Genomic DNA, 25,105 nt, shown 5'->3' with positions numbered 1-25,105 from the left:
GGAGGAGGGGACCCGCCGCCGGGGGCCGGCTGCTGGCTCCCGGCCGACCGTTCGCCAATGGTCCAGAGCAACCTGTCCAAGTCGCCTCCCACAGCGGCGGCGGCGGTGGCGCAAGAGATCCCGATGGACCTGCCGGAGAACGCGGCTCCCGCGGGGGCGCTCGGAGCGGCCGCACAGGTAGCGAGAGCGCCGCGCCCGCCCCTTTCTTTGTGAGCCACCCGGGCGCCGAGCTCCGTCTCTCCCGGCGCCGCCTCTGCCCGGATCCCTCGCCCGGCCGCTCGCTCCGGCCTGGGTCTCCCCCTCCGCCGCCTCCTCCTCCCCCCGCGCGTGGCCACCCCCTTCTCCCCTGCGGGCGCCGGCGCCCCTGCCCCTCTCCGCCTCCCCCCCCCCCCCACCCCGCCCCGGGCTCTTCTCCGGCTTCCATTTTCCTCGGCTTCCCCGAAGCCCGAGGGAGGGAAGGGGCGGGGGAGACCTCGGGGTCCTCGGAGGCTGCCGCGGCCAGCCCTCGTCGCCCCTTCCCGGGAGAGGCACATGGAGAGCCATGGAGCAGGCGAGCGGACTGGACCTGCTCAAGATCGTGAGTGCGGGGCGGGGGCCGGGAGGGGCTCGGCTTCCGCAGCTCCGCTCCGACGCCGACCCCGCCGGACCGGCTCTGAGCCGGGGTGGGAGTGGGGGGCGTGGGAGGGGACGCTCCGCCCCTGCCTCCCCCGTGACCCGCCTCGGCACCTGGGCGTTGCGCCGCGCGGCCGGCTCCGCTCCCCTCGTGCCCCTGGCCAAGGCTTGCCTGGACCCCTCGGCCCCTGCCGAAGAGAGCGCGCTGGGGACGCGAAAGTTTTTATTTTTCCCTTGGCCCTGAAATGTGAGCCGTCTCGGGGAGCTCCGGGACCACCTTCCCCTCCGACGAGTTATTAGCGGTTTCTGGGGAGATTCCGGTTTGCTGCTCGTCGTGAAATAGGAGATGTCAGTTGCAGGCGCTGGGCACGGATAAGGTGGCTTTTACGGAAGGCTTTGGCAGGTACCGTTTGGATTACAGACGCCTCCAGTTCTCAGCGGTAAGGAGTCTCTCAACTTCTATCGTAGCAGGGAAACGACTTGAGACTCCTAACGGTGGGCTGCTTGGTGAGCCGCGGTGAAAAGGTCACGGTTACCTTTCAGGCATCACTTTTTGGAGAAGTGTGTCTTCTTTGCTTAGTGATATTGCCTTGTTGATTTCAAGCCTCCGTTTGCTAGACTGGAAATTGTAGAAAGATTATGTGGTTTTATGTTTATGTAAAATTTCTAAATACATAATTTATATATTTGTATATGCTCGAGAGAGCGTGTTAGTCTTATTTACTGTAGTTGAGGGGGCAGGAGTGGGTCACAGTGATGATAAAATGTTTTGCTGCTTTGTTGTTTTGATAGGTGGTAGAAATTGACTGCTTTAGCTATTTTCATACTGTTAGTAATGTTGGTTCTGATGGCATGATCTTGGAGCTTTGTTGACCTTCCTTTTACCACTGGGAGTTAAGAGTGCAGACTTAAAACACATCATTCATTTTGGTTTGAGATGGAGGAAACATGTAGAAGGCAATCACTTGAATCATCAGAAATCCATGTCTTTCATACAGGAATTCCTTTCTTTCCTAGAGGTAAAACACCTAGATTTTAGTCAGCCTCGGGCTGTTGTGCACAAGCCCAGTGGGGGCATGTAACTAACCACCTACATTTCCATCTAGCCTCTGCCAGAGGACCTGAATTCTTACCAACCCCTGTCACGTTTGTTCTAGATTCCTGATTTTATCTAGATACTCACCAGGTTAGATGAGAGAGAGAGAAGTGTACTCAGGGGCCTCTGTTATTCTAGGATGAAGGTCTTGAATACTGATAGAGGAAAGGACTTTTAAACCCTCTTTTCTCTTTGATCTTCCTTCAAGGGTTTTTTGGGGTTTTGTTTTGTTTTGTTTTGAGCTTTTATTCTTATGATAAAAATAGAGTTCCTGAATTCCTGGAGATCAAAGTTAGGGCAGACAGAAAGCATGACTGCATTCAGATAAGAGATACTAATTTACTTTGTGATTTATGTAGTTAAACGTAAGGCAACAAGTATTTGTGATGCAGCTGCCGCCCGGAAATGATTCAGATACGAGAAGCCACACTTTCTGCCTTCAAAGAATGTACTTTCCAGTAGCTGCAAGGGTGACAAATGGATGACAGTCGTACAGCATGGGACGCTAAGAGAAGTACTTAATCTTAGATGGTTGCAAAGGAGTCGAGAACACAAGTACTCCCTTTGGAGTAATCTGTAAGGGCTTCATGCAAGAAGCGGCATTTGAGAAGCGATTTGAAGGATGGGTCAGATTTCAACAGATTTTCAGAGAGATGGTAAGGAGCTATTCAGGACACCAAGTCACAGCAGTTAGAAGTCTGATACGTTTGTAATCCCTAGTTTGGGAAGAGCGTGGACAGGTACAAATTGGGCATAATCAAGCAGAAGTCTGACAGTTTGTGGCAATTTGAGGCCACATCTTGGAGGCTTTGGAACCTGCAATGTATTGAAAAACAGAGAACCTTGGAAGGGGTTCAGGGAAGGAGCAGTATAAGAGCTCATGAGGAAGATTCTCCTGGGAATGTTCAGTAAGGTACTTTGGGGTCTTGGGAGTCTAGAGGTGGAGCTGCCAGAACGGAGATTGATGTAACAGTTTGGACAAGAGGTAATAAGGTCTAAACTGAAAAGAGAGAAAAGGTAATAGATAGGACAGAACTACAGATGGACACATTCCAGAGGCCCAGGACACAGGAACTGCAAGTGATGGAATGAGAGAGGGAGGGAGGAATGCATATTAGCAGCAGGTAAGAGGTATAAATATTCAGCTGCATCGGCGTCCATCTCCTTGCTCTCTCTACCTTCCAAAAATGAAAGCAGTTTTCCTTGAATCGTGTTCATATCACAGCCATTATTTGGGGGAAACATTGCCTTGTTTATTTGAGATCTAATAACTCATGACATCACAGCACAGTGAAAACTTGGCAAGGCATCTCTTCCATGTCTCTGGGCAGGCCAGGCCAGCAGTAAAACGACCTGAGAAAAAAAGGCTGTCTCTGGAGCATCTCTCTCTTTTGGGACACCAAGTCATAGTAATTCTCCCGAGAAATGGAATTTTCATTTGCAAACAGTGTCTCTCAGCAATCATGGGTTTTAAGAATCCTTTCTCTTTCACCTCTGGAGTACATTGGAAGTCCTATATGAGCAAAGCAAAAGATGGACCTTCACAGACTGCCCATTGTTCTTTTTTATGTCAAAAATCCTGCCTAGGAAGGGGGCACCTTCATACACTCCAACCCCTTCCCCCCAGCACACGGTCATAAACAAAATAGATCTATTTCCTACACGAGAAGTGAGTGACAATCTAACTGCAAATTCCTGAAAGTTCAGATCTAAACAAATTGCATCCCTTTCTTAGGTAACCTGTTGGACAGTTTCAGTGCAAACTTGGACACAGTCTGCCTCCAGAGTCAAGGTGCTAACTGAACGCTGTCCCTCCAAAGCTCCAAATCTGTACTGTCCACCGTGGTAGCCACTAGTCGCATGTGGCTTCTGAGCACTCGAAATGTGGCTAGTCTGAACTGAGATGTGCTATAAATATAAAATACAAATTTTAAAATACATAAAAATACAGGTAAAATAAGTACACAGATTACAGATCAACTAAAAATGCAGATAAAATAAAAATATAAAATACAGATTTCAGAGACTTCATAGGAAACAAAGAACATTCTGCATGTCATTAGTACTCTTACATCAACTGTGCATCGCAATGATAATATTTTTGACATATTAGTTTAAGTCAAATACACTATTATTACAATTCATTTGACTTGTTGCCTTTTACCTCTTTCACAGAGCTACTACAAAATTCCTCTTATGTATGTCACTTCTATTTCTATCGGACAACATTAGTCTAAAGTACAGCCCCGGGAACTCTCCAGGGAGCTGGACAGATCTGGATGGAGGCTGGGTGGATGCAAAATCCGGGTGAAAGGAGCTGAGTCTAGGATGGCAGCAGAGGAGGGAAAGAGTGAGAAGGAGAGCGGTATCTCAGCACTTCAGGCCTTAAAGAGATGGTAACCAGCACCTGCCGTCGCACCTGGAGGTGAACAGGCAGTAAGCAGACGGCCTGTTTGCTTTGCTCCTGGCAGCGGCCTGAATCGTGGAGCCGGGCGGCGCTTTATCTGAAAAGGCGGCAGCCCTTCCCCCCAGGTCAATACCACTTTCCAGAAACTTTGCCAGACACTTTCAGGTCCAATTCAGTCTTTGAGGTCTCTCAGCATAATGGACATGGGTACTGGGCTTTATGTTTTGCCGCCCCCTTTTCTCCTGACCCCCGTCGCTTGCCTCGTCAGTGGGATTTTGTTCTGGTGCTGCCCGGGAGAAATTTTAAAACCTGCTCGTCAGAATTTCTGAGTGTGTTTTAAAATGCGAGACATAATATCTGATGATTTGAGTGATTGGAAGTTGAGTTAGTCATGTGGTTTTATGTTCCCGTTCTTTTTGTCTTTCCTTTTGTGTGAAGAATTAGTTTACCTGTTGCTCTACTTGATTGCATTGAATTATGCAGTCTGTAGCCTGGGTCCTTTCAAGAGAAGCTGAGCAAAATATGTTAACGCTGCGGGGGGTGGGTAGGGGGTGGCCCTCTTTGGTTCTGTGACCATGGGGACATGTCTCTATCCTACCAAGAGTCTATGGCACACGCGGACTTGCACAGTAACAGGGAGTTCGGGTTAATTATGACACCTTAATTAAGTGACTGGGTCTGTCTTAGAATTCTTTCCAGAACTGGCTGGAGGTATCGATTGTGAAGAAGGCAAGCTCGGCCCCTGGGCATCTCCCGCCCTGGCCTCGTCCCCCCCCGCCCACCTGCAAGACCCCCTAAAGAGCGCTATTTATGCTGCTTCTTGAGTCCTTTCTGCTTTTGTGTAAACTGATCCATATAGAGAACTTGATTCCCCTCTTTCCAGGGAAAGAATGTCAGTGACTTCTCCCCTAGTGAAAGATCTGACAGCCTCATTCACACTAAACTGTTGACAAATGAGGACATTCCATGTCTGATTCCTCTCCATTTAGTTTCGGCTTCCTTCGCTTCCGACTCTAAAATGAGGAAAGTCTGCAGTTCGAAGGGATAAATATCAATGAATGCTGATCAAGAGGGATAGAAATTAATTTCAGGCATCAGCATTATGCTCATGGGGAGCAATTCATAGGTAGGAGAACCGTCACCTTATTCATCAACCACAGAAGCGACATTTTTAAAGCTGCCCCCAGGGGCCGCCAAGCCAACTTTGTGTGCAAGGCTGGGCTGAAGTCTCCACTTAACTGGCAACTTCTGTAATTAACTGTTACCGTCTACTTCAGTCATACAGAAATTAGATTTCATTTACCTGTGGAAATGTGACCATTTATTTGCTGATTTTTAAGATTACAGTCCAATTTGAAAAGTATTTAGTATGAAAGAAGACATTCACATGAAACTGATATTAACATCAGGATGAATGGTGGAGATCTTTTTAATAAGTCATTTATATATTTGTGGCAATTTCTTAAATTTCTTTCTAGTTTCTGAAATCTTACTTAATTTGGCTGATGTTTTAGGAGAAGTAAAGGAATTCAAATCTATGGTTTTCTTTTTTCCTATGGTGACTTCACTGGTTTTTTCTTAAGCTGTATGTAACCAAGAGGCAATTGAGTGGGAATTAGTGACTTTTCAGACTGTGTTCCATAAGGATGTAGGGGTCTGCATATGTCATGGAGAGTATTATGGGTTACACTTAGCCCTCTGGACATACCCCCTGTTTCTTCTTCCTTTTACTTCCTGAAACTCTGGCTCTAATTATTAATTGTTTCATATATCAGATGTTTATATACTTAGTGTTGTTAAAAAAAAATTTTAGAAACCCCATTAGTCGTAAAAGTAGCTGCATTTGAAGTAGCCAATTAAGAAAAGTATACTTCTTTTCCACATTTAGGCAACTAAATATTTGAATACTTAAACTTTCCTGTCTTTTACTATTTGGGTGAGGGTTGGCCTTCACTTTTTTTTTTTTTAATTCCTTCGTGTGAAACACTCTGGTCCTTATTTTCCAGAATTTTGAATAACTAATACACAAGTCATTTTAGTCAAATGGACTTAATTTTAAATATGCATGGAATTAAAGGCAACTTCATTTGGTAATGGTGGTATAAATTTTCACCAACCTTTTTTAAAGTACATAAAAATGGACTATTAACTTTGCAAAAGTTGCTTTAACTTTGCTTCTTCTTGATCCTGGATATTGTTATAATAAGTAACTAGTCATTGAGGTGTCATTTGACAGGTAAATTTTTTTTAAAAAAGGAGATTATAAGAGAGAAATTACTGCTGAAATTAGTAAATAGAATAGAGGTATAATTAAGCATATCTATTTTGGTTTTAAATAAATATATATAATGAATAAGAATTTGCTTTAACACCGTTAAGCAGAAACACTTTGAATAAATCATCCCTCCTGCATTTCAGTGATTGAAAAACAAGATATTTTTTCTCAAAACTATCACCAGTTTGTGTACAATTCAGTATGCCATCATTTTTTCTCTTTCTTAGTACGGTTGAAACCTGTTTCTTAGTACAGTTGAAACCTGTATTAATCCAATGTAGACACATTGCATTGGTAGCTAAGTACACCTGAAACAATGTTTGTGAACAGTGTTCCCAGGGGCCTGGAAAAATTAAAGTGACTTTTTAAATGTGTCTCATTTTTCTGCAGAGAACTGCAGCCTCCCCTGGGACTGGCTGTCTTAAATATTGTGTGGTTCTCACAGTGCCTGCCGGGCAATGTCAGCAGCCATGAAAAAGTGTATACTCCAAAGCAGCTGAATAGTAAAAACATACATATCATTAAAAATCCGAAATAAATGATAATGATGGAATTTCAAAGAAGCTTTTTCCATCCATGTCCAAATGATGCTGGAAGGACACGGGGATATTGGGATGAGAGAATATTTCATCTTTGTTCTCAAAAATAATTTATGCTCCGAATGAAGATACATAGTGTATTTGACACAGATTTGCCCTCACCTTCCCCCAAGGAAACATGTTAGGCCTTGAAAATGCTTTCAAGGTAATAAGTATTTTTCCATATGGAATAATATAAAAAAAGTTTCTTTTAATTTTAAGGAAACTTTCAGACTTTAAATGTTGTAGGCCTTGGAAGACACATTTGTCTAAACCTTTCTGTAAAAATTGGAAAAGGAAGAACATTGTTGAAAGAATGTTATTTTTCAACAGTTTATGGAATAATGTTTACAGAAGTAAGAAGAATATGCTGTTACGTGAAGAGAACCTTGTATTATGAAAGCCCAGCCTAGATTGTCTTTCCTTTTATGAAGCCGAGTTAATTAAATGCCATGGAAACACATTTGTATTATATAAATCCCTTCGATACTTGGAAGAGAACAAACATATTTAAGACAAATTTTTGCTTTAAAATTATACCACCCCTCTCACTGAGTGCAAATTCATCTAAATTGCTCACAACACAAATGTTTGTAAGAGATTTCGGCTTGTCTAAGTGCTACGTATATTATGGTTTATAAGATGTTTCCATTTTAATGAAAACCATATGAATGTATAAAATATAACAAAAGTCTCATTTGTAAAACCTGGACATGGTGCTTTTCAAAAAAGCAAACTTGTAAATTCTGATCATCTAATGAAGTCTCTGTGGGCCTCATCCCTCTAAACACGTTATACATTTTAGCCCAGTTTTTCTCCACTCTTCTCACTCTTATGTGGGTATCACTTTTAAAAATATTATTTTGAGTCCTTACCGTTGTGCTAGGTCTTATACTAAATGCTATGAATACATTCCTTCATTTAATACCTAAAACCACCTTGGGAGGCAAGCCTAATATCCCCATTTTTTTTTTTTTTTTTTTTTTTTTTTTGTGGTTCGCGGGCCTCTCACTGCTGTGGCCTCTCCCGTTGCGGAGCACAGGCTCCGGACGCGCAGGCTCAGCGGCCATGGCTCACGGGCCCAGCCGCTCCGCGGCATGTGGGATCTTCCCAGACCGGGGCACGAACCCGTGTCCCCTGCATCGGCAGGCGGACTCTCAACCACTGCGCCACCAGGGAAGCCCAATATCCCCATTTTTAAGGTCAGCTATAGTAGGATTCCCGCCTGTGTATATTTATCTGGAAAGCTCGGTGTTGAGCTATTTTTCACTTATATTTTAATGTGTAATTTTCTCAATAACTTTATCCATGTCTAGAATTAACCGTAGATGAATGCATAGTTTAGTCTTAGTGCTGCTGTCAGTGTAAGCTGTAGGTATATTAGAAGAAGCAAGTTCATTTGTAGATGTTTGTGCTTGGCCCTAACCTATTACTGAGACAAATTGTCTTACCTTTAACATCCTGTTCTTAAATGCTATCTTCTTCTTATTATTATTACTATTCCATAAAATTTATTTTTTTGCCTTCTCAGCAAAATAATTAAGTGGTTAAAAAACAAGTTTTTTAGATAAACAACAGGGTCCTACTGTCTAGCACAGGGAACTACGTTCAATATCCTCTGATAAACCATCATGGAAAAGAATATGAAAAAGAATATGTATATGTATAATTGAGTCACCTTGCTGTACAGCAGAAACCAACACAATGTTGTAAATCGACTATACTTCAATAAAATTAAAAAAAAATAAACTGTGCTGAAAACCATGCTTTTCCAGAGCAGTTCCTCAGAGCTATCTGAGAGGCTGTCTTTCAGGCTATAGTCCTCGGTTTGACTCAAATAAAACTCTTTTATACTTCTATTAATAATAATTTAAAAAAACCCACAATCTTTTCACTTCATATTCAAACATTACAACAATGGGCCAGAAAACTGTACAAAGTATTTTAATTTTGTATAATTCACTACCACTTCTATAGCTGTTTCAACATCTCTCAAAACATTCTCTAGATCCATCCAATAATGTGAAGAATTGGCACCGGGCTTCATTCATATTCCATCTAGATCAATCTATCTATCTGTCTATCTATCTATCAATCAACTATCTAATCTATCTATCCATCTATCTATCATCTATCTCAACTATCTAACCTATCATCTATCAACTATCTAATCTATCTATCTACCTATGTAAAGGTAATTAGAATTCATACTGTAAAATATTCCTCAGCTACCATGTGCAAGGACCACCCCAGTATAGGAATACCTGTGGAATTACAAATTAAGACATGAAAAGAAGCAAAAACTGGCTGTTGAGCGCCACTGGGAACAGTACTTCATTAGGCACGAACCTCCTGCCTTCCTGCTCTCTGAAGGGTTCTGACCACTTACTCTCCTCTCGCAGTACAACTGCCACAGTCCCTCCTGCACAGAAATGCTTATTTTTTTAAATGCCTTATCTTTAGTGGCCTTTGCCTCTTAACCACAGATATGCTAACAGAGAGCATAAATTGTTTTAATTCACCAGTTATGAATTGCTTTTTCCAGAAACCTCTCCTCCGTATCAACTCACTGATTTGAAATAAATATTTGTGATTCCACCAATAACTTTTTAAAAATTTTATTTTGTTGAAGTATAGTTGACTTACAGTGTTGCATTAATTTCCAGTCTACAGCAAAGTGACTCAGTTAGACATATATATATATATATACACATTCGTTTTCATATTCTTTTCCATTATGGTTTATCCCAGGAGATTGAATATAGTTCCCTGTGCTCTACAGTAGGGCCTTGTTGTTGATCCATCCTACATATAATAGTTTGCCTCTGCTCATCCCAAACTCCCACTCCATCCCTCCCCCACCCCTCTCACCCCCCACAACCACAAGTCTGTTCTCTATGTCTGTGAGTCTCTTTCTTTTTCGTAGATAAGTTCATTGTGTCATATTTTAGATTCCACATATAAGTGATATCGTATGGTCACCTGTAACTTCATAATCATGCCCATATGATGACAATCCATTCTTTGTCTTGATCTAGAACATTGTCTAGAGCTAGGTCTAGATTCCTGTGTGAGAGTCTAATAATAATCTCATTTGTCGTTTTGTCTTCTTTTTTGTAGTCATATGGAAAAGGAGCCAGAAGGAAAAACAGATTTAAAGGATCCGACGGGAGCACTTCTTCTGACACTACCTCAAATAGTTTCGTTCGTCAGGTAAGGGTGCTCTTCAGTTCATGGTTTGGAGAAGTCTGTGAAAATGAATTCACTTTTGGTTTTTTTAGAGGTGGTCTTACGGCGTCATCCCTGTGATGTATGTAGTATTATTGTGCTTGCTTTTAGTTGAAGTGAAAGTTGTGCCCTTGATTGTTGTCCTAATTAATATATTTAAATTTTAAGTGAGACCATATGTGTCATAATTACACTCTCCCAGCAAGTTGGGGAAGGAGAAACGCAAACTTCATTACAAAGGATTTCTTCAGAACGGCATGAATGAACCCCAGGAGAAATGATTCCAGGCTTGGGGGGTTTGCGGGGGGTGGGGGTAGGGAGACAGGCGGTGGGCATCCGTACCACCAGCTGTAAAGTTGAGATACTGGTCTTCCTCCAGCTGGAGTTTTCTTCTTCCCACCTGGGGCTTGAATTGTAAAAGAGAAGATTGGCTCCGCCCTTGAAACGGTGGAGGCTACTAAGGTCAATCAAGTAGAGCACATGGTATCTTGGAGGCATAACTGAAACTGCTTTGGAGACAGAGTCTTCATGTTAGTTAAGGTGGATTCCTGCCCAGGAGTTTGGAGCTGCCCCCTAGGCTGTGTTAGGATCCCTGACATGGAAACGCTCTCATCCATGGTTACAGAAAGGACTTTCATTCCCAGAGAAGAGTAGAGGCAGCCAGATCTCTGAGGATAATAGGTTACAGGTGAGGCTAGAGTCTCATCAGGTGTAGGTGTGCAGTATCTTCATCTGATGCTTCTGGATGGAGAGGAAATGGGGGAGGAGCGTGCTAGAGAGAGCCTGCTTTCCTGGCTGAAGGACCTCCCCTTCCTGGCTAGCAGGCTCATAAATCATCTCTGGTCTGTGAGCGCTGGCTCCTCAGGACGATGGCTGGCAGCTGCGAGTGCTGCTCCCTCTCTGCTGGAAAGGAAGCCATTTTCCCCGCTGCTTTGGGCGTCCTTTCGCCTCGTCTCTCCCCCCAGTTAGTTAGCAGCAGTTCAGCCCAAACGCGTCGACCTGTGGCATCCGCGAGGCTTTTGCCCTTGGCTTGTGGCTGCCTCCTTCCACTTTCCCAACACAGACAAACGATGCTCCGTCTCCGGCCATCCATCCCGTCCTTGCAACATCAAGGGCGCCAACGGTAAGTCTGAGTAACTTACAGGAAAAACTCTGGTTGTGGTCTCCGCTCGTTGCGATTGTGTCGGTTGTGGGAAGGTGGAAAAAGACAGCTGGTTAAGAAGGAGAGGAACTTTTGTGTGGCTAAGAGACATTTGGAAAGAGAAAGGAAGATGAAGCCACGTGAGGACCCACCCTGGAGCCATGTTCTGATGGTGGCAGAGAAGCCGGGAGGGGTGCAAGGGGCACTGAAGGTGTGTGCGTGGGCCTGATCTTGTCGTGGGCAGAATTGAGGCATCAGGGTCCTGGGTCTGAGTGAAGAGCCTTGAGAAATAGTGACTTAGCTTAGGTGAGCCTCTTAAAGGAAGGTCGCTCAAGGCCTTTCCCGTTTCAAGCCTCCATATTTATTCTGCCTCTGGGCCCCGGAGATTGACCCTGGGGAGTAATCATCTCAGGGCTGAACGCTGGAGTACCTGAAGCAGAAACCAATAAGCTTTTTAGGACCCAGAGAGACTGCAGCAAAGCCACACAAAATGAGAGGCAGCTGGTTGAAACTTCGTGGAAAGAAAAACCACCATGTTTCAAGTGAGCAAGATATGTGATAGAAATAAATTAGGGCTCCTTGATCTCTGTAAAAATGTCTTTTAAAGGCATTCGCCGGGTACCATTTTCCAGTTGTCTTGTTGGCTGTGAATTGCCCTGTCCTGGAGTTTTGATAACTTAATCCGGAAGGTTAGGAGGGGTTGCTACACTGGGTATGGTAACTGGAATTGGTTTTTCCTTGTGATAATTTCCTTCTGACTTTGTGTTCTTGGTGACGTATGAGATTCTGTGTGTGAAACACAGTTGTAAATGATAAAGAGAGCTACGAAACGGCTTACTATCAATTTAGATATATATTGCCATGTTTTGGCATGTCAGAGGACTGAAAAAAATCTATCCTAAAAGTCTGTCTCGTTGAAATAAAGGTCCATCTCCTTGAAGCAAAGACCCAGCTCCTTGAACCTCAGTATAATGAGGTGCTTGCTGTGGCCTGGATTTGGGGTTCTGATTATACAGGCATCATGAACCCTGAACTGCCAGCTTGTTTCTATCACAGAAGGAAAACCAGAGTCTTTGGCAAGAATGCTGAGTCAAACACTGTATTTTTCCTTTGGTAATTTAATCCCTATTCTGTTAGAACCACATTCATATTTTGCTACCATTTGAATAATAAGCAAAAGCTACTATGGCATAGCTAAATATTTAATGGATTATGGTTTCATCAGAGGATCTGCAGAAATGCGGGGTAGGTAGTAACAATAAGTATATGTTAGATTAAATCATTTGAAAGCACTCCTTTTGAACGTTTTTTTATCATCAGTAATTGTTCTGTTAAACAGGTGACATGCATCTGTATATATTACTTGTCTGTGGCTAGGGCATGTGTGTAACTGGCATTGGAATGGTGTTTGGTCCATATCACTGGGTTCTATTTAAAAATATAATTAGATTTTATTCCTGCCCTTGAATTAAAAATACTTTCCATATAATTTTGAAAATTTTAGACTTACATTTTCACAAACTGTATATTATTAAGACTTTTTAAAACTTGGTGCTTTTAGGTGATCTTAATAATAATGAGATTTAAATATTTTAGAGGTTGAAAATGTGAACAGTTTACATAAAGAGAAGGAATTTTTATTTTTTTAATAACTGAGAGAGTTTGTTATAGATCGAATTGGGGACCCTTCCCAAATCCATATGTTGAAGCCCTAACCTCCAATGTGACTGTACTTGGAGATGGGGTCTTTAAAGAGGTAGCTAAGGTTAAATGAGGTCATAAGAATGGGGCCCTGATCTTGTAGAACCAGTGTCCCTACAAAGGAGAGACACCAAGAATGTGCCTGCACACAAAAATAGGCCATGGGGAGGATAGGGGGGGGAGGATAGGGGGGAGAAGATAGCTGGTCCCAAGCCAAGGAGAGAGGTCTCACCAGGAACCAACCCTGCCAGCACCATGGCCTTGGACCTCAAGCCTCCAGACTATGAGAAAATATATTTCTGTTGTTCTGTTATGGCAGCCCTAGTAAACTAATACAGATATGTACACAATTGGGCTTGGAAGTAGGCCAATTTTTTTAACTTTTAAAATATTCTTGGGAATTCCCTGGTGGTCCAGTGGTTAGGACTCCACACTTTAACTGCCAAGGGCCAGGGTTCAGTCCCTGGTTGGGGAACTAAGATCCCACAAGCTGTGGGATCCACAAACAAATGAACATTCTTATTGATATATAACATATATGCTGAAAGATGCACAAATTATCAAGTGTTCAGTCTGATGAGATTTCACAAAGTAAACACTCCTGTATAACCAACAGCCAGGTCAAGAAATAGGCATTACCAGCACCGAGGTGCCCCCTCTGACCCTTGCCAATCATTACTCCCTCCTTCCTCCCTAAAGGTAACCAACCACTATCCCTACTTCTGAGACCATAAATTCACTTGGCCTGTTATGCAGATTTTATAGAAATGCAGTCATTTTATGTCTGACTTCTTTCACTCAACCTTACCATTGTTATATTCATCTATGTTGTATGTTTCAGTAACTGGTTCATTTTCTCTGCTGGACAGCCTTCCATTGGGTGAACATACGACAACTGATTTATCCCCCTACTGTTGCTAGACATTGAGTTGTTTCCAGTTGGGTTGATTGAGAGGCATGCTGTGACATGCATTCTTGTATCTACCTGTGGTCTACATATGAATGCATTTTCTGTTCAGTGAATAGAGTGGAACGCTGGGTCGTGTGTTCAAGTCAAGTAAACCCTGCAGAACACTTTTCCAAAGTTGTGAACTAGTGTTTACTCCCTCAAGCAGTGGAGAACAGTTTCAGTTGTTTCACAGCTTTGCCCACACTTGGTATTGTTGATGGTTTTTCATTTCAGTTGTTCTTATGACAGTGTAGTCATAATTTATTGTGGTATTAATATCCATTTCCCTGGTAACTAAGCTACAGTTTACCTGTGGCTGGATCTAGGGAGCATTGTGTGATATATAATATATATATTTATGAGTGTATATATATTATATAAAATATATAATATATATGTAAATTTAGACTCTGAAAGATCTTATGATATGAAAGTGTTTTATTACTCTCTATGGTAAATAGCCCATTAGTCATTGTAATTTTGCCTATGGCTATTTGTTGGAAAATTATAACTATAGGTTGGAATATGTTGGAACATACTGAATCCATTAGAACATGAGCATGAGTGAAGGCTACAAGTAAAAAAGTAAAAGGCATGGTTTTATTTTTTTCCAAACTTTTAGCTGTGTATTTCTAGCCATCATGTGTTTGTGTCGCTCTAACTAATTCTTTCAGAAGATTCATTAGTCTTAAGGAAAGATTGCTTATAGATATGTTTCTGCTTTAGGCCCTCAAGCAGGACAACAGCTGCTGTAAAAGAACTTTTGTACTCTAGATCAAGGTTCCATTTTGGTAGTTGACCAGATCACTGTAAGCTAACCAAATAACCCATCTTCTGGTTCTTCACATCATCAGCCTACTTGAAGTCAGTGATATTTCAAAGATGGGGATGAGAGGATGCCTTCCCTCATGAGCTTAGTTAATTTCCCCCAGGACGACTGGAGCTCAGGGGGAGGGGCTGAGCCCTGATCAGTAAGTGTTGCATCATGGCCACGGTCCACGGGGATTGTTGGCTGCGTGTGGCAGATATTCATGGGGCTTCCCATGGGTGGACTGTGGGAAACCAGGTTGCTGTTGGTTCTACTCTACATAAGGTTGTTGCGAAGTCACAGCCTAGCTCACCTTGTATATCAAATACTTCAAAGACAGAACTTATTTTTGGAAGCTGCAAGGAGGAGCATAAATTAGAAAGAAAGTTCATTGCGGTTTATCTGTTTGCTTTTTAAGTCTCTTTCCTTTATGTTGCGCTTAAAATGTCACCTAGATGCAATACAGGTTCACTACATACTGAACTTAGAATTTCCATAGTTCTTTTTTATGTAAATTATGATGTTAGGAGATTTATTTCAAAGGTTTTTCTTCAAGAAGTAGTGTAGTGATAAGAGCCTGGACGCTGAAGCCAGTCTACCTGAGTCTGGATTCTGCCTCTGCCGTTTGTTTCTTAGTTGGCTCTTGGACAAGTGACGTAATCTGTCTGTACCTCCATCTCAGCAGCATCATCTGCGAAATAGGGGCCACCTCAAAAGTCGTAAGGATTACATGAGTTAAAACTTGTAAATTGCTTAGAATGGTACCCGCTACCTAGTTAATACTATTTAAGAGTGTGTTATTCTTACTTATAAATATTATTACCTATTTAGAACATTAGTTAAAACCTGAATAAGAAGTAGACCATGGCAGAGGCAGTAACAATAATGGTTATTGACTGTTATGCTTATTTGCTGTATCTTCTGTCTGTGGCTCCATTTTACAGATGAGACCATTAAGACAGAGAGCAGTAACTTGTCCACAGTCACACAACAAGTAAAGTTGGAGTCAGAATTTGAATCCAGGGGGCTGACTAGATCCTTGCTGTCCTGGGTTATGCTGCACTCCTTTGTAACAAATGCCATGAATAAATGAAAATCAATTTCACATGTTTAGTTCTTTCAGCTAAGAAAGACTTGGAGAAGGACTCCTACCAGTGTTTTTAAGACAAACACAAAGTTATTCTTTTAACTTCCTTCCTTGTAGGAAGGTGAGGAGGATGTCTCTAGCGCTGACAGTTTTCCCTAGCATCGTGATTTTAAAAAGAAACCATTAAGTATCAGTTCTTTACTTCTTTCCTCAGGAGTTGCTCAGATTCCCACTTGGTGTCACCATTTTAGCAGACTCTGTCATTGTCATTGGTCCTGAGAAGTATAATTGGAAGAGTGTTTATTTTTTCCTTTCTCCCGTGAAAGTCAAAGAAACACAAACTTTTTGGAATTGTGAAAGTCCTTTTTTTCTTTCTTTTTTTTTTAAATAAACTTGGAAGTGAACTCAAGTCTGCATCACCTGCAGTGTCACACTGGTTGGTTTTGAGGTTTGACTGATGCTGTTGTTGGCCCGTGAATCTGGGTAAAGTTAGACATGTATATACAGCGCCTGGGTTTAACATCAGACCTCTTTAGAAATGATTTTTTGGTTCATTAGGGCTTGTGCTTTGTAAATAGGCACTTTAATTTTAATGTATTGAGGGGTGGAAAGTGTTAAACATGACTTATAGGCACCGTAATTGGAATTAATGAAGATTCTTGTTCAAATTGTTCATGTCCTAGAAGGTATTTAATACATCAAGCTGTGGTTATCTTGGATTTAGTATTAAGATATAAAGATATCCAGGCTGTCTTTGATTGTAGTATAAATTGTTTGTAGTCTTTGGCTCTGTGCTGTGAATAGATCTATCAATAAGAGAACTTCATTTCTCCTAATAATAAACCTGGAAAGGCTACAGTTCTTAAAATCCTTTGCATTTCAGGCCCGGCGTAAATTTCTAGTTGATGAAGATAATTCAGTTTTCATAGAATTTAGCTCTTCCCCCCAACTTCATCCAAAGGGGAAAAAAATCCACCAGATTTGTTGTCAGACATGGAGAAGGAGAGAGAAGAGGTGAACGAGATGTTTATTTTCGCACCAGTACCTAAGCAAGTAAATTAATTTACTGGAAGAAGACAGGAGGCTAGGAGTATCAAGGCCCACCTGGCACCGAAGGAGAGAACATTTGTGCTGTTCTTTTCAGGAGATTGTGCAAGAACTGCTAACTGTATAAATGCTTTGATCCTGCCAAGGTCAGGGAAACTATGTACATCTGCAAAGAAGAGCTGGTCATCAGAGTTAAAGCAGCTTGTGGGGTGTGGTGAGGGCAGTGTTAGTAACTGCTCTTCAGTCCCGCCACTCCTCTCTTCTATCCTCATCTCCTCTCCTCTCTCTCTTTTTTTTTTAATTTCTTCATTTTCTTAAAGATGTGTTCTCCCTGGCTACGTTTATGTACCTGGCAGTATTCCTAAGATGAACAACAAATGCTAAGGGGATGACTGCCAGTTTGCTTTATTTCAATGATCCCACAGCCCGGCAGCTTCCGTTCAGTGTTCAGGGTACCCCGTGATCTGAGCTCTCTTCTATGCTCTGCTGAGTGTAGCCAGGACTCACCAACTGTCTCCACTGATAATTTTGATAGGTCACCCCGTGGTGCCAACTGGAGTCCTTTGTGCTGAAAATGGAGCCTTAGAAATCAACAACTCTTCTTGGACTTTGCAAGCACCATTATTTTGGTGGGGCTCACGGGGAAGGACTTTGCAACTGACCTGGGGTTTTGCTCACCAATTTACGTTGCGATTGTCAGGAAGTAATCCTGTCGCGTCTAAGGGCTTCCAGGATACAAATCGGAATGACAAAATGGAATGAACCAAATATTTCACAGAAGGTTGCACGACACTTTTCAGAACATGGTATTCTAAACACATTCCATTGCTTTCCAGTACCGTGTTCTTGGGGCTGCCTTTTTGGACCTTTTCTTCGTTCAGATTGGCTTTAAATACAGATGATTAATCACAGAGACACACGGTCTATTTTTTAGTTTTGTTTTGCAAAAGACAGATTAAACTGTGATAATGATTACAGACTCCAGGCCTGCATAGACTGATATGTTTAAGGTTGGATAAATCTCTCAGCCCTTAAATACTGGCTTGTTGCCGTGTTAGGCTGTATTCGTCACAAACACAACTATAAATAATAATGCAGTAGATTTATTGCCACTGTGATTTCCTGTAAATGTCTTTCTATCTTATTAGGTATTCATTTAGATTTTGTGAATGGCAGAATCTGTTCTGAGTCCTCTGAAGAACTCTTCTTAAATATATCAGTATAAAAACATCGAACTCTTCAAAAAGCCCATTGTTGTTTCCATGGTGTAGGCCTTTATGTTACTGAGAATGTTTTACTTTTTTCTTTTAGTTGACATAAGTACTTTACAAAGTATTTTTTAAAAGTCCTATTTTGTACTTCACCATATCATGAGCTTTTAACATGTCTTTTTCAACACAATTTTTCTAGGAGAACAAGGGCATGGTTATATACCAACCTTCCTCATTTTCATTTTCATTTTCATTTTCATACATGTTTTCATGTATTTGGAACACCTACCCTGTAAACTAGTTTTGATTAGGTTTCCTCATTATTAAAATAATTTTGGAGGTTGATACATTTTTTATGTTTGCCTACCTTTTTTCCACTGAGATAAAAAAATATCACTTTACAACCCAGAATCATTTCTGTAGGTGTTTTTAGTTTTTAGACTCTCAGGTATATTTCAAATTATAATATACTTTCCACTTATGCCCCATTTTCTTCCATTATGATTCATCTTCTGCTTGGCCAATCCATGCAAAGTCCTAGCTAAATTAGCCCCACTAAATTCATTGAAAACGTACAGGTGATCTAATATGGAGTAATTAGGATGGCTGAGAAAATGGGGTTCCATTGAACAGTGAACTTTCAGTAACTTTTCCGAGTCGTGCTGAGGTGAAGGTTAGTTACTTTCCTCCAGGTTAACTGTTCACGTGTCTCAGGTCTTCACAGGCGTCCTACCCAAGAGAGTAGGCTCATCCAACCAAGGAATAGTTGTCTCTTTCCTATTCTGTCTTTCATAGATGTAAATATCGTCAGCTTCTCTTTGTTCTCTATTAATTTGTTTCTGGAAATCTTCATGCCTGATGATTATCAGATGCTAAAGAAGTCCTTTTTGAGAGTTTGCCTGATGTCTCAGAAATATTTGCAACAGTTCAATTCAACAAGTATTCCCATCTTATCATCATTTTTCCACATTCATGACCAAGCATGTGTCTTTACTGCAAAGACCTGAGATGGAGAAAAGGAACGGTTTCTCCCACCCCTGCCCCAGATCTTATCATGATGCTTCCTTTCACCCTCTGCTTATTATTTTTTTTTAGAGTTTTTATGAGTTTATTTGTAAAACATTTAGAATAGTGGTTCTCAACTGGGGACAATTTTGTCCCCCAAGAACATCTGGCAATGTCTGGAGATGTTGCTGGTTGTAACAGCTGGAGGAGGAATGCTACTGGCATTTATCCAGTGGGTGGAGGCCAGGGATGCTGCTAAACATCCTACAATGCACAGGACAGCCCCCCAGCAAAGAATTCTCCAACCCGGGATGTCAACAGTGATGTGCTTGAGAAACCCTGATTTGAAACAATGCCTTGCCTGATAAATGTTATATTAGCTAGTGTGACTTTGATGTGTTATGTTAAAGATTCCCTCTCCACTCAGAGTGAAGATATAGACAAGAATAAAAGGGAGAAAGCGGACCAACGACTCAGTGCTGCATGTACATGACGGGTATAATGATGAGAACTTTCAGGAGGGTCGCAGGTATTCAAGATGGTGTCTTTAAAGCATTTAGCCCAGTGCCTGGCACGTAGTAGGTGCTCAGTAAATGAGAGACTTTAGGACTACCCCACCTTTGTCATGGATCCCAGTGTCACCCTCTGCTTATTTTAGAGTTTGAGGGTAAAGGAGGGAAAAAAAAAAAAACCAGGAAGATGATCACTGTGGGAGGGAAAAACTTTTATAGAGTCTTCTATTGACCCATACCGGAGAAAATATAAAGTTCTTCAGGAAGTTCCTTGCTACCATCTCACCATCTGTGTCCTTCCTGTAAAACAGTCCTCGAGTTTTAAGAAACTTATCTGGGCTTAGGGCTTTACATTTCCCTTCATATTTCCTTATGCCCTTGATACACGTAGAAAAGTACCAGCTTCCATTCCTTCTTGTATGTGACACCTGGTGACAGGAGAGCCCAGGGGACAGCTTGACTGTTTGGACTCTCTGACAAGGACACTTGGCCTAGACTCGGCTTTCTCCTCTCCATCCTGAGTGTCTGGGCATTGTGACCTCACCAGTTCTTCTTTCCTAGAAAGTGCTATTTTCTCTGAGCCAGGGGTCCTCTTTTTCATGTAGGTGTGACGTTGAAGTTTACTCCCATTCAGATGTCTCACTCCTGTGGAAGGATTTGTCCACTTCTCTTTGGCCCAGGTGCTGTATCTGAAAACTGGAAAATGGCCAACCGCTTCTTTAAGGCAACCCCCACCAACCAAAACAAGCAAACTTTTCATTTGAAAGAAAAATAACACAGACGGTGTATTCGTTTCCTAGAGCTGTTGTAACAAAGTACTGCAAACTGGGCGGCTTAAACAACGGAGATTTATTTATTTATTTATTTTTAAATATTTATTTATTCATTCATTTTTGGCTGCGTTGGGTCTTCGTTGCTGCGTGCGGGCTTCCTCTGGTTGCGGTGAGCGGGGGCTACTCTTCGTTGCGGTGCGCGGGCTTCTCATTGCAGTGGCTTCTCTTGTCGCAGAGCACGGGCTCTAGGTGCGTGGGCTTCAGTAGTTGCAGCACGCAGGCTCAGTAGTTGTGGCTCACGGGCTTAGTTGCTCCGTGGCATCTGAGATCTTCCCGGACCAGGGTTTGAACCCATGTCCCCTGCATTGGCAGGCGGATTCTTAACCACTGCACCACCAGGGACGCCCCAAACAACAGAAATTTATTGTCACCTGTTCTGGAGGCTAAAACTCTGAGATCAAGGTACTGGCAGGGAAGGAGATCTGTCCCAGGCCTCTTTCCTTGGCTTGTAGGTGGCTACCTTCATGTTCACATGGTGTTCTCTCTGTTGTGTGTTTGTCTGCAACTCCCCTTTTTTTTTTTTTTTTTTTTTTTTTTTTTTTTTGTGGTACGCGGGCCTCTCACTGCTGCGGCCTCTCCCGTTGCGGAGCACAGGCTCCGGATGCGCAGGCTCAGCAGCCATGGCTCACGGGCCCAGCCGCTCCGCGGCATATGGGATCCTCCCAGACCGGGGCACGAACCCGTATCCCCTGCATCGGCAGGCGGACTCTCAACCACTGCGCCACCAGGGAGGCCCTGCAACTCCCCTTTTTATAAGGACACCAGTCACATCAGATTAGGGCCCATCCTAATGACCTCATTTTAATCTAGGTACCTCTGTAAAGACCCTATGTCCAAATAAAGTCATATTCTGAGGTACTGGGGCTTAGGACGTCAACGTATGAATTTGGCAGGGGCGTAATCCAACCCATAACAGGTGGTCACTCTGTTATAATTAGCATCACATATAATTTGTTTCCTTATACCTTAAGTGTTTAACATGATGATAGACTTACACTAAAAAGCACCGACCCCAAAATTAACAGAAAAACATCTTTTACTTAAGAGTATTAAAAGAATAAAAAGGTGCATTTCCCTCACATATGTCAGTGATCCATATAGAAATGAAACAACCATGTATTTTTGTAATCAACCCATTAAACTAATATCTCAATTATGAACCCACTTTGATTTTCTTTATCATTTGATCTTTTATTTAGAATATTCAGTTTCTTCAAAGTATAAAATCTCTTCCTAAGGCCTTGATCACTTACACCTAGGGACATGTCAGAGGTTTGTAAAACATTTAAAAGGCTTGAGGCTTTTAAACATTCAACTCATCAGCATAATCCAGAATCTGGTTCTCACTTTAGCATATGAGTAAAATGCATATGAACTGTTGCACATCTACAGTAAATGTTTTCTTGGCACTCAGCTTCAGGACAACTACGAGTACACACATATACAGACATTTATGCATATATGTGTGTGTGAGTATGTATTCTGTGGCTTCGAAGTTTTTCTTTTACCCTTTTCCCTCTCATATTTAAAAACAGAGCTGTATTTTAAAATGTAATTTTATGCCTAAATCATATGTGTCAAGATTGGAGCTACTGTTTTTTTTTTTTTTTTTTTTTGCGGTACTCGGGCCTCTCACTGTTGTGGCCTCTCCCGTTGCGGAGCACAGGCTCCGGACGCGCAGGCCCAGCGGCCACGGCTCACGGGCCCAGCCGCTCCGCGGCACATGGGATCCTCCCGGACCGGGGCATGAACCCACGTTCCCTACATCGGCAGGCGGACTCCCAACCACTGCGCCACCAGGGAAGCCCTGGAGCTACTGTTTTAAAATAATTTTTGTACTTGAATTTCTCACAGTGAATTATTGTCCATTGCGTTCTTGCAGTTGTGACTTCAAGCTTATAGATGTTTAATAGCAAGAAGAATGAGGAAATAACATCCTCACTTAATCTTTCTCTCTGACAATTTCAAGGAGAGCTGCAGCAAGGAGAGAAACCACATGGTGGGTCAAAATGCCCTGCTATGTGTTAGTTACTTGTGGGGAAGAAAAGTCAAAGATCATAGGTCGTCTCTTGCTGATTTATTTGAGGATGCTTCCTGGTTTGCCCAGGTGAGGCTTATAGAGAAGAACAGTACTCTTTTCAAGGTCTTATTTCAAGTCATGTTCCTTTAGAAAGCAGGCTGTGTCTAAGGAGTCCAGACTAGAAATGTCTATTAAAGGTTTCACAGTCAAGTGTGTTGTTAGGATCAACGGCTTGACATGTGCACTTTGGAAACAGTTCACAAGGGATTCTAATGCTCACTTATGATTAAGCACTGTTACCTGAAAGGGATCAAGGGATCAGAATGCATCATAAAGAAAAAAAATTAGGTAGCTAGTGGCGACTAGGGAAGTAGTAAACCAGGGCATGACTTACTGACTTATGAATGGCCATTCCTGAACTTGAAGTATATACTATAGTAGAAAGACAGAAGAAAGTCCTGTGTGAGCCCTGAGGAAGTGACATTTTAATCTGAATAGTAAGGAGAGATAGCATCTAAGCATTTACCCCCCAAATAGTTTTCAATTTAAAATTCCAATTTAAATGTAACAACTTAATTTAAAATGGAAATTTTTAATTAATAATTTGAAACTTAAAATGTAAGTGTGCAGTGTGTTTCTGGGATGCTAAGTACCCATGTGCATGGAACCGGGGCATATGGAGAGATGGATGGGAGATGAAGTTGGGAACAAAGGAGTGACCTTGGGGGACCGTGGGGTGTGGTGGCTTGAAGCAGGACCTTGTCTTCTTTGAAGAAAGAATTCAGCAAAGAGACAGATTGTGAAGCAGATAAAGTGTTTACTGGAAGCAAAGTACGTGTGGAAGAACACACAGGCAGACTTGGAGTGAGTCGAGCCCAATAGGGGTGGCTGGGATTGCTTATATGGGGGCAGTTTTCCGAGTTCCCTTTGGCCAGTTATCTCATTCATGCCCATATTTGTTCTGACTCAGGGCCCTACCCGATTGGCACATGCATCTTTCAGCCAAGATGGATTCCAGTGCAAGGGTTTCTGGGAGGTTGGCAGGACATATTATGGGCTGGCACCCCTTCCCTCCTCTGACCCCTGAGGAACTTTTCTGTGCACGTGTGGTCTGGGAGGTCTCCTTGACCATGAGAATGAGAAAAATGTGGTCGCCTTATCTTTTACTCAAGCAGGGCTCTGCCCCTGTGGTATCTTTATCTCCAAGTGTCAACAAGAGACCGGTTGCAGCTACTCAGCCTGGGGCCCAGCTATCTCCTGCCTCAGGAGGCCACCAGATCCCAGACGCCTCTGTGCCATGATGGGTTGTGACGCAACGTCCTGGGGCAGGGAAAGGTTTTCAAGAATGCACTGATGGGTTGGCTAATTGGAAAAGCAACTGGTGTCGAAGAAACTATTTGAGTAAAGATGATAGTGATCGCTAACATTTATTGAATGCTGACAATGTGCCAGCCACTCTGATAAGCATTTTATTTCATCATTAGCACAACTCACTGAGGTGGGCACCATTAGTATCCCCATTTAAGAGATGATGAGTTGAGGCCTACAAAGATTAATAAGTTGCTCAAGTTCATACACTTAAAAAGTACATAGTATTTATTATGTCAAATTGGTGTCCTCTTGGGAATGTCTAGGTGTTTGTTGGGCAGTGAGAAACTTTAGACAATAGTGATGATGCTCAAAATCTGGGAGAAAGTGGCATGGCGGTTCTGGGTCATTGGGCCAAAGGCAGCGACTGTGACTGTTGACTCTTGGTGTAAGGCATGGGGTCCAGCCACCGAGCCAAGACTCTGCTAGAGCTGGACATAGGAGTGAGTCCCAAGGGCTGAGGTGGCCTCAGGGTCCAGCACCATCAAAGACTCAGGAGGGTCACCTCTTTAGTATTGAGGACATATGAAGAGAGAGAGGTGTTCACAGTTAGGAAATCTGAGTGGAGGTTATGCAGGTGTTTTTTAAAAATTTTATTGAAGTATAGCTGATTTCCAATGTTGTGTTTAACTTCTGCACAGCAAAGTGATTCAGTTATACATATATACATTCTTTTTCATATTCTTTTCCATTATGGTTTATCACAGGATACTGAATATAGTTCCCTGTGCTCTACAGTAGGACCTTGTTGTTTATCCATTCTCTCTATACTAGTTTGCAATTGCTCATCCCAAACTCCCAGTCCATCCCTCCCCCACCCCCCTCCCCCTTGGCAGCCACAAGTCTGTTCTCTATGTCTGTGAGTCTGTTTCTGTTTCATAGATAGATTCATTTGTGACATACTTTAGATTCCACATATAAGTGATATCATGTGGTATTTGTCTTCCTCTGACTTACTTCACTTAGTATGATCATCTCTAAGTCCATCTGTGTTGCTGCAAATGGCATGATTTCATTCTTTTTTATGGCTGAGTCATATTCCATTGTATATATGTACCACCTCTTCTTTATCCATTCACCTGTTATGGACAGTTAGGTTGTTTCCATATCTTGGCTATTGTGAACAGTGCTGCTATGAACAAAGGGGTGCATGGATCTTTTGAATTACAGTTTTGTCTGGATATATGCCCAGGAGTGGGATTGCTGGATCCTATGGTAGGTCTATTT

General features: G+C 42.3%; 1 protein-coding gene across 4 annotated transcripts in view; it reads left to right on the top strand.

The window, feature by feature from the left end:
• Nucleotides 1–57: 57 nt before the first annotated feature.
• Nucleotides 58–25,105, top strand: part of CACNB2 (calcium voltage-gated channel auxiliary subunit beta 2) — a gene marked incomplete at both ends in the record, with an annotated part of 349,474 nt that continues 324,426 nt past the window's right edge. For 2 of the 4 annotated variants that reach the window (XM_079699458.1, XM_079699456.1), the window contains 2 exons: nt 58–177; nt 10,089–10,181. In XM_079699458.1, the coding sequence (XP_079555584.1) occupies nt 58–177; nt 10,089–10,181 (213 nt within the window). Of the gene's footprint in view, nt 178–541; nt 578–10,088; nt 10,182–25,105 lie in introns of those variants that run through there. The other 2 variants (XM_079699462.1, XM_079699457.1) reach the window with 1 other exon arrangement.

The sequence above is a fragment of the Hyperoodon ampullatus genome (genome assembly GCF_949752795.1).
Source record: "Hyperoodon ampullatus genome assembly, chromosome: 3".
In the NCBI taxonomy this organism is placed as follows: domain Eukaryota; kingdom Metazoa; phylum Chordata; class Mammalia; order Artiodactyla; family Ziphiidae; genus Hyperoodon; species Hyperoodon ampullatus.
This window is presented reverse-complemented; position numbering and strand designations above follow the sequence as displayed.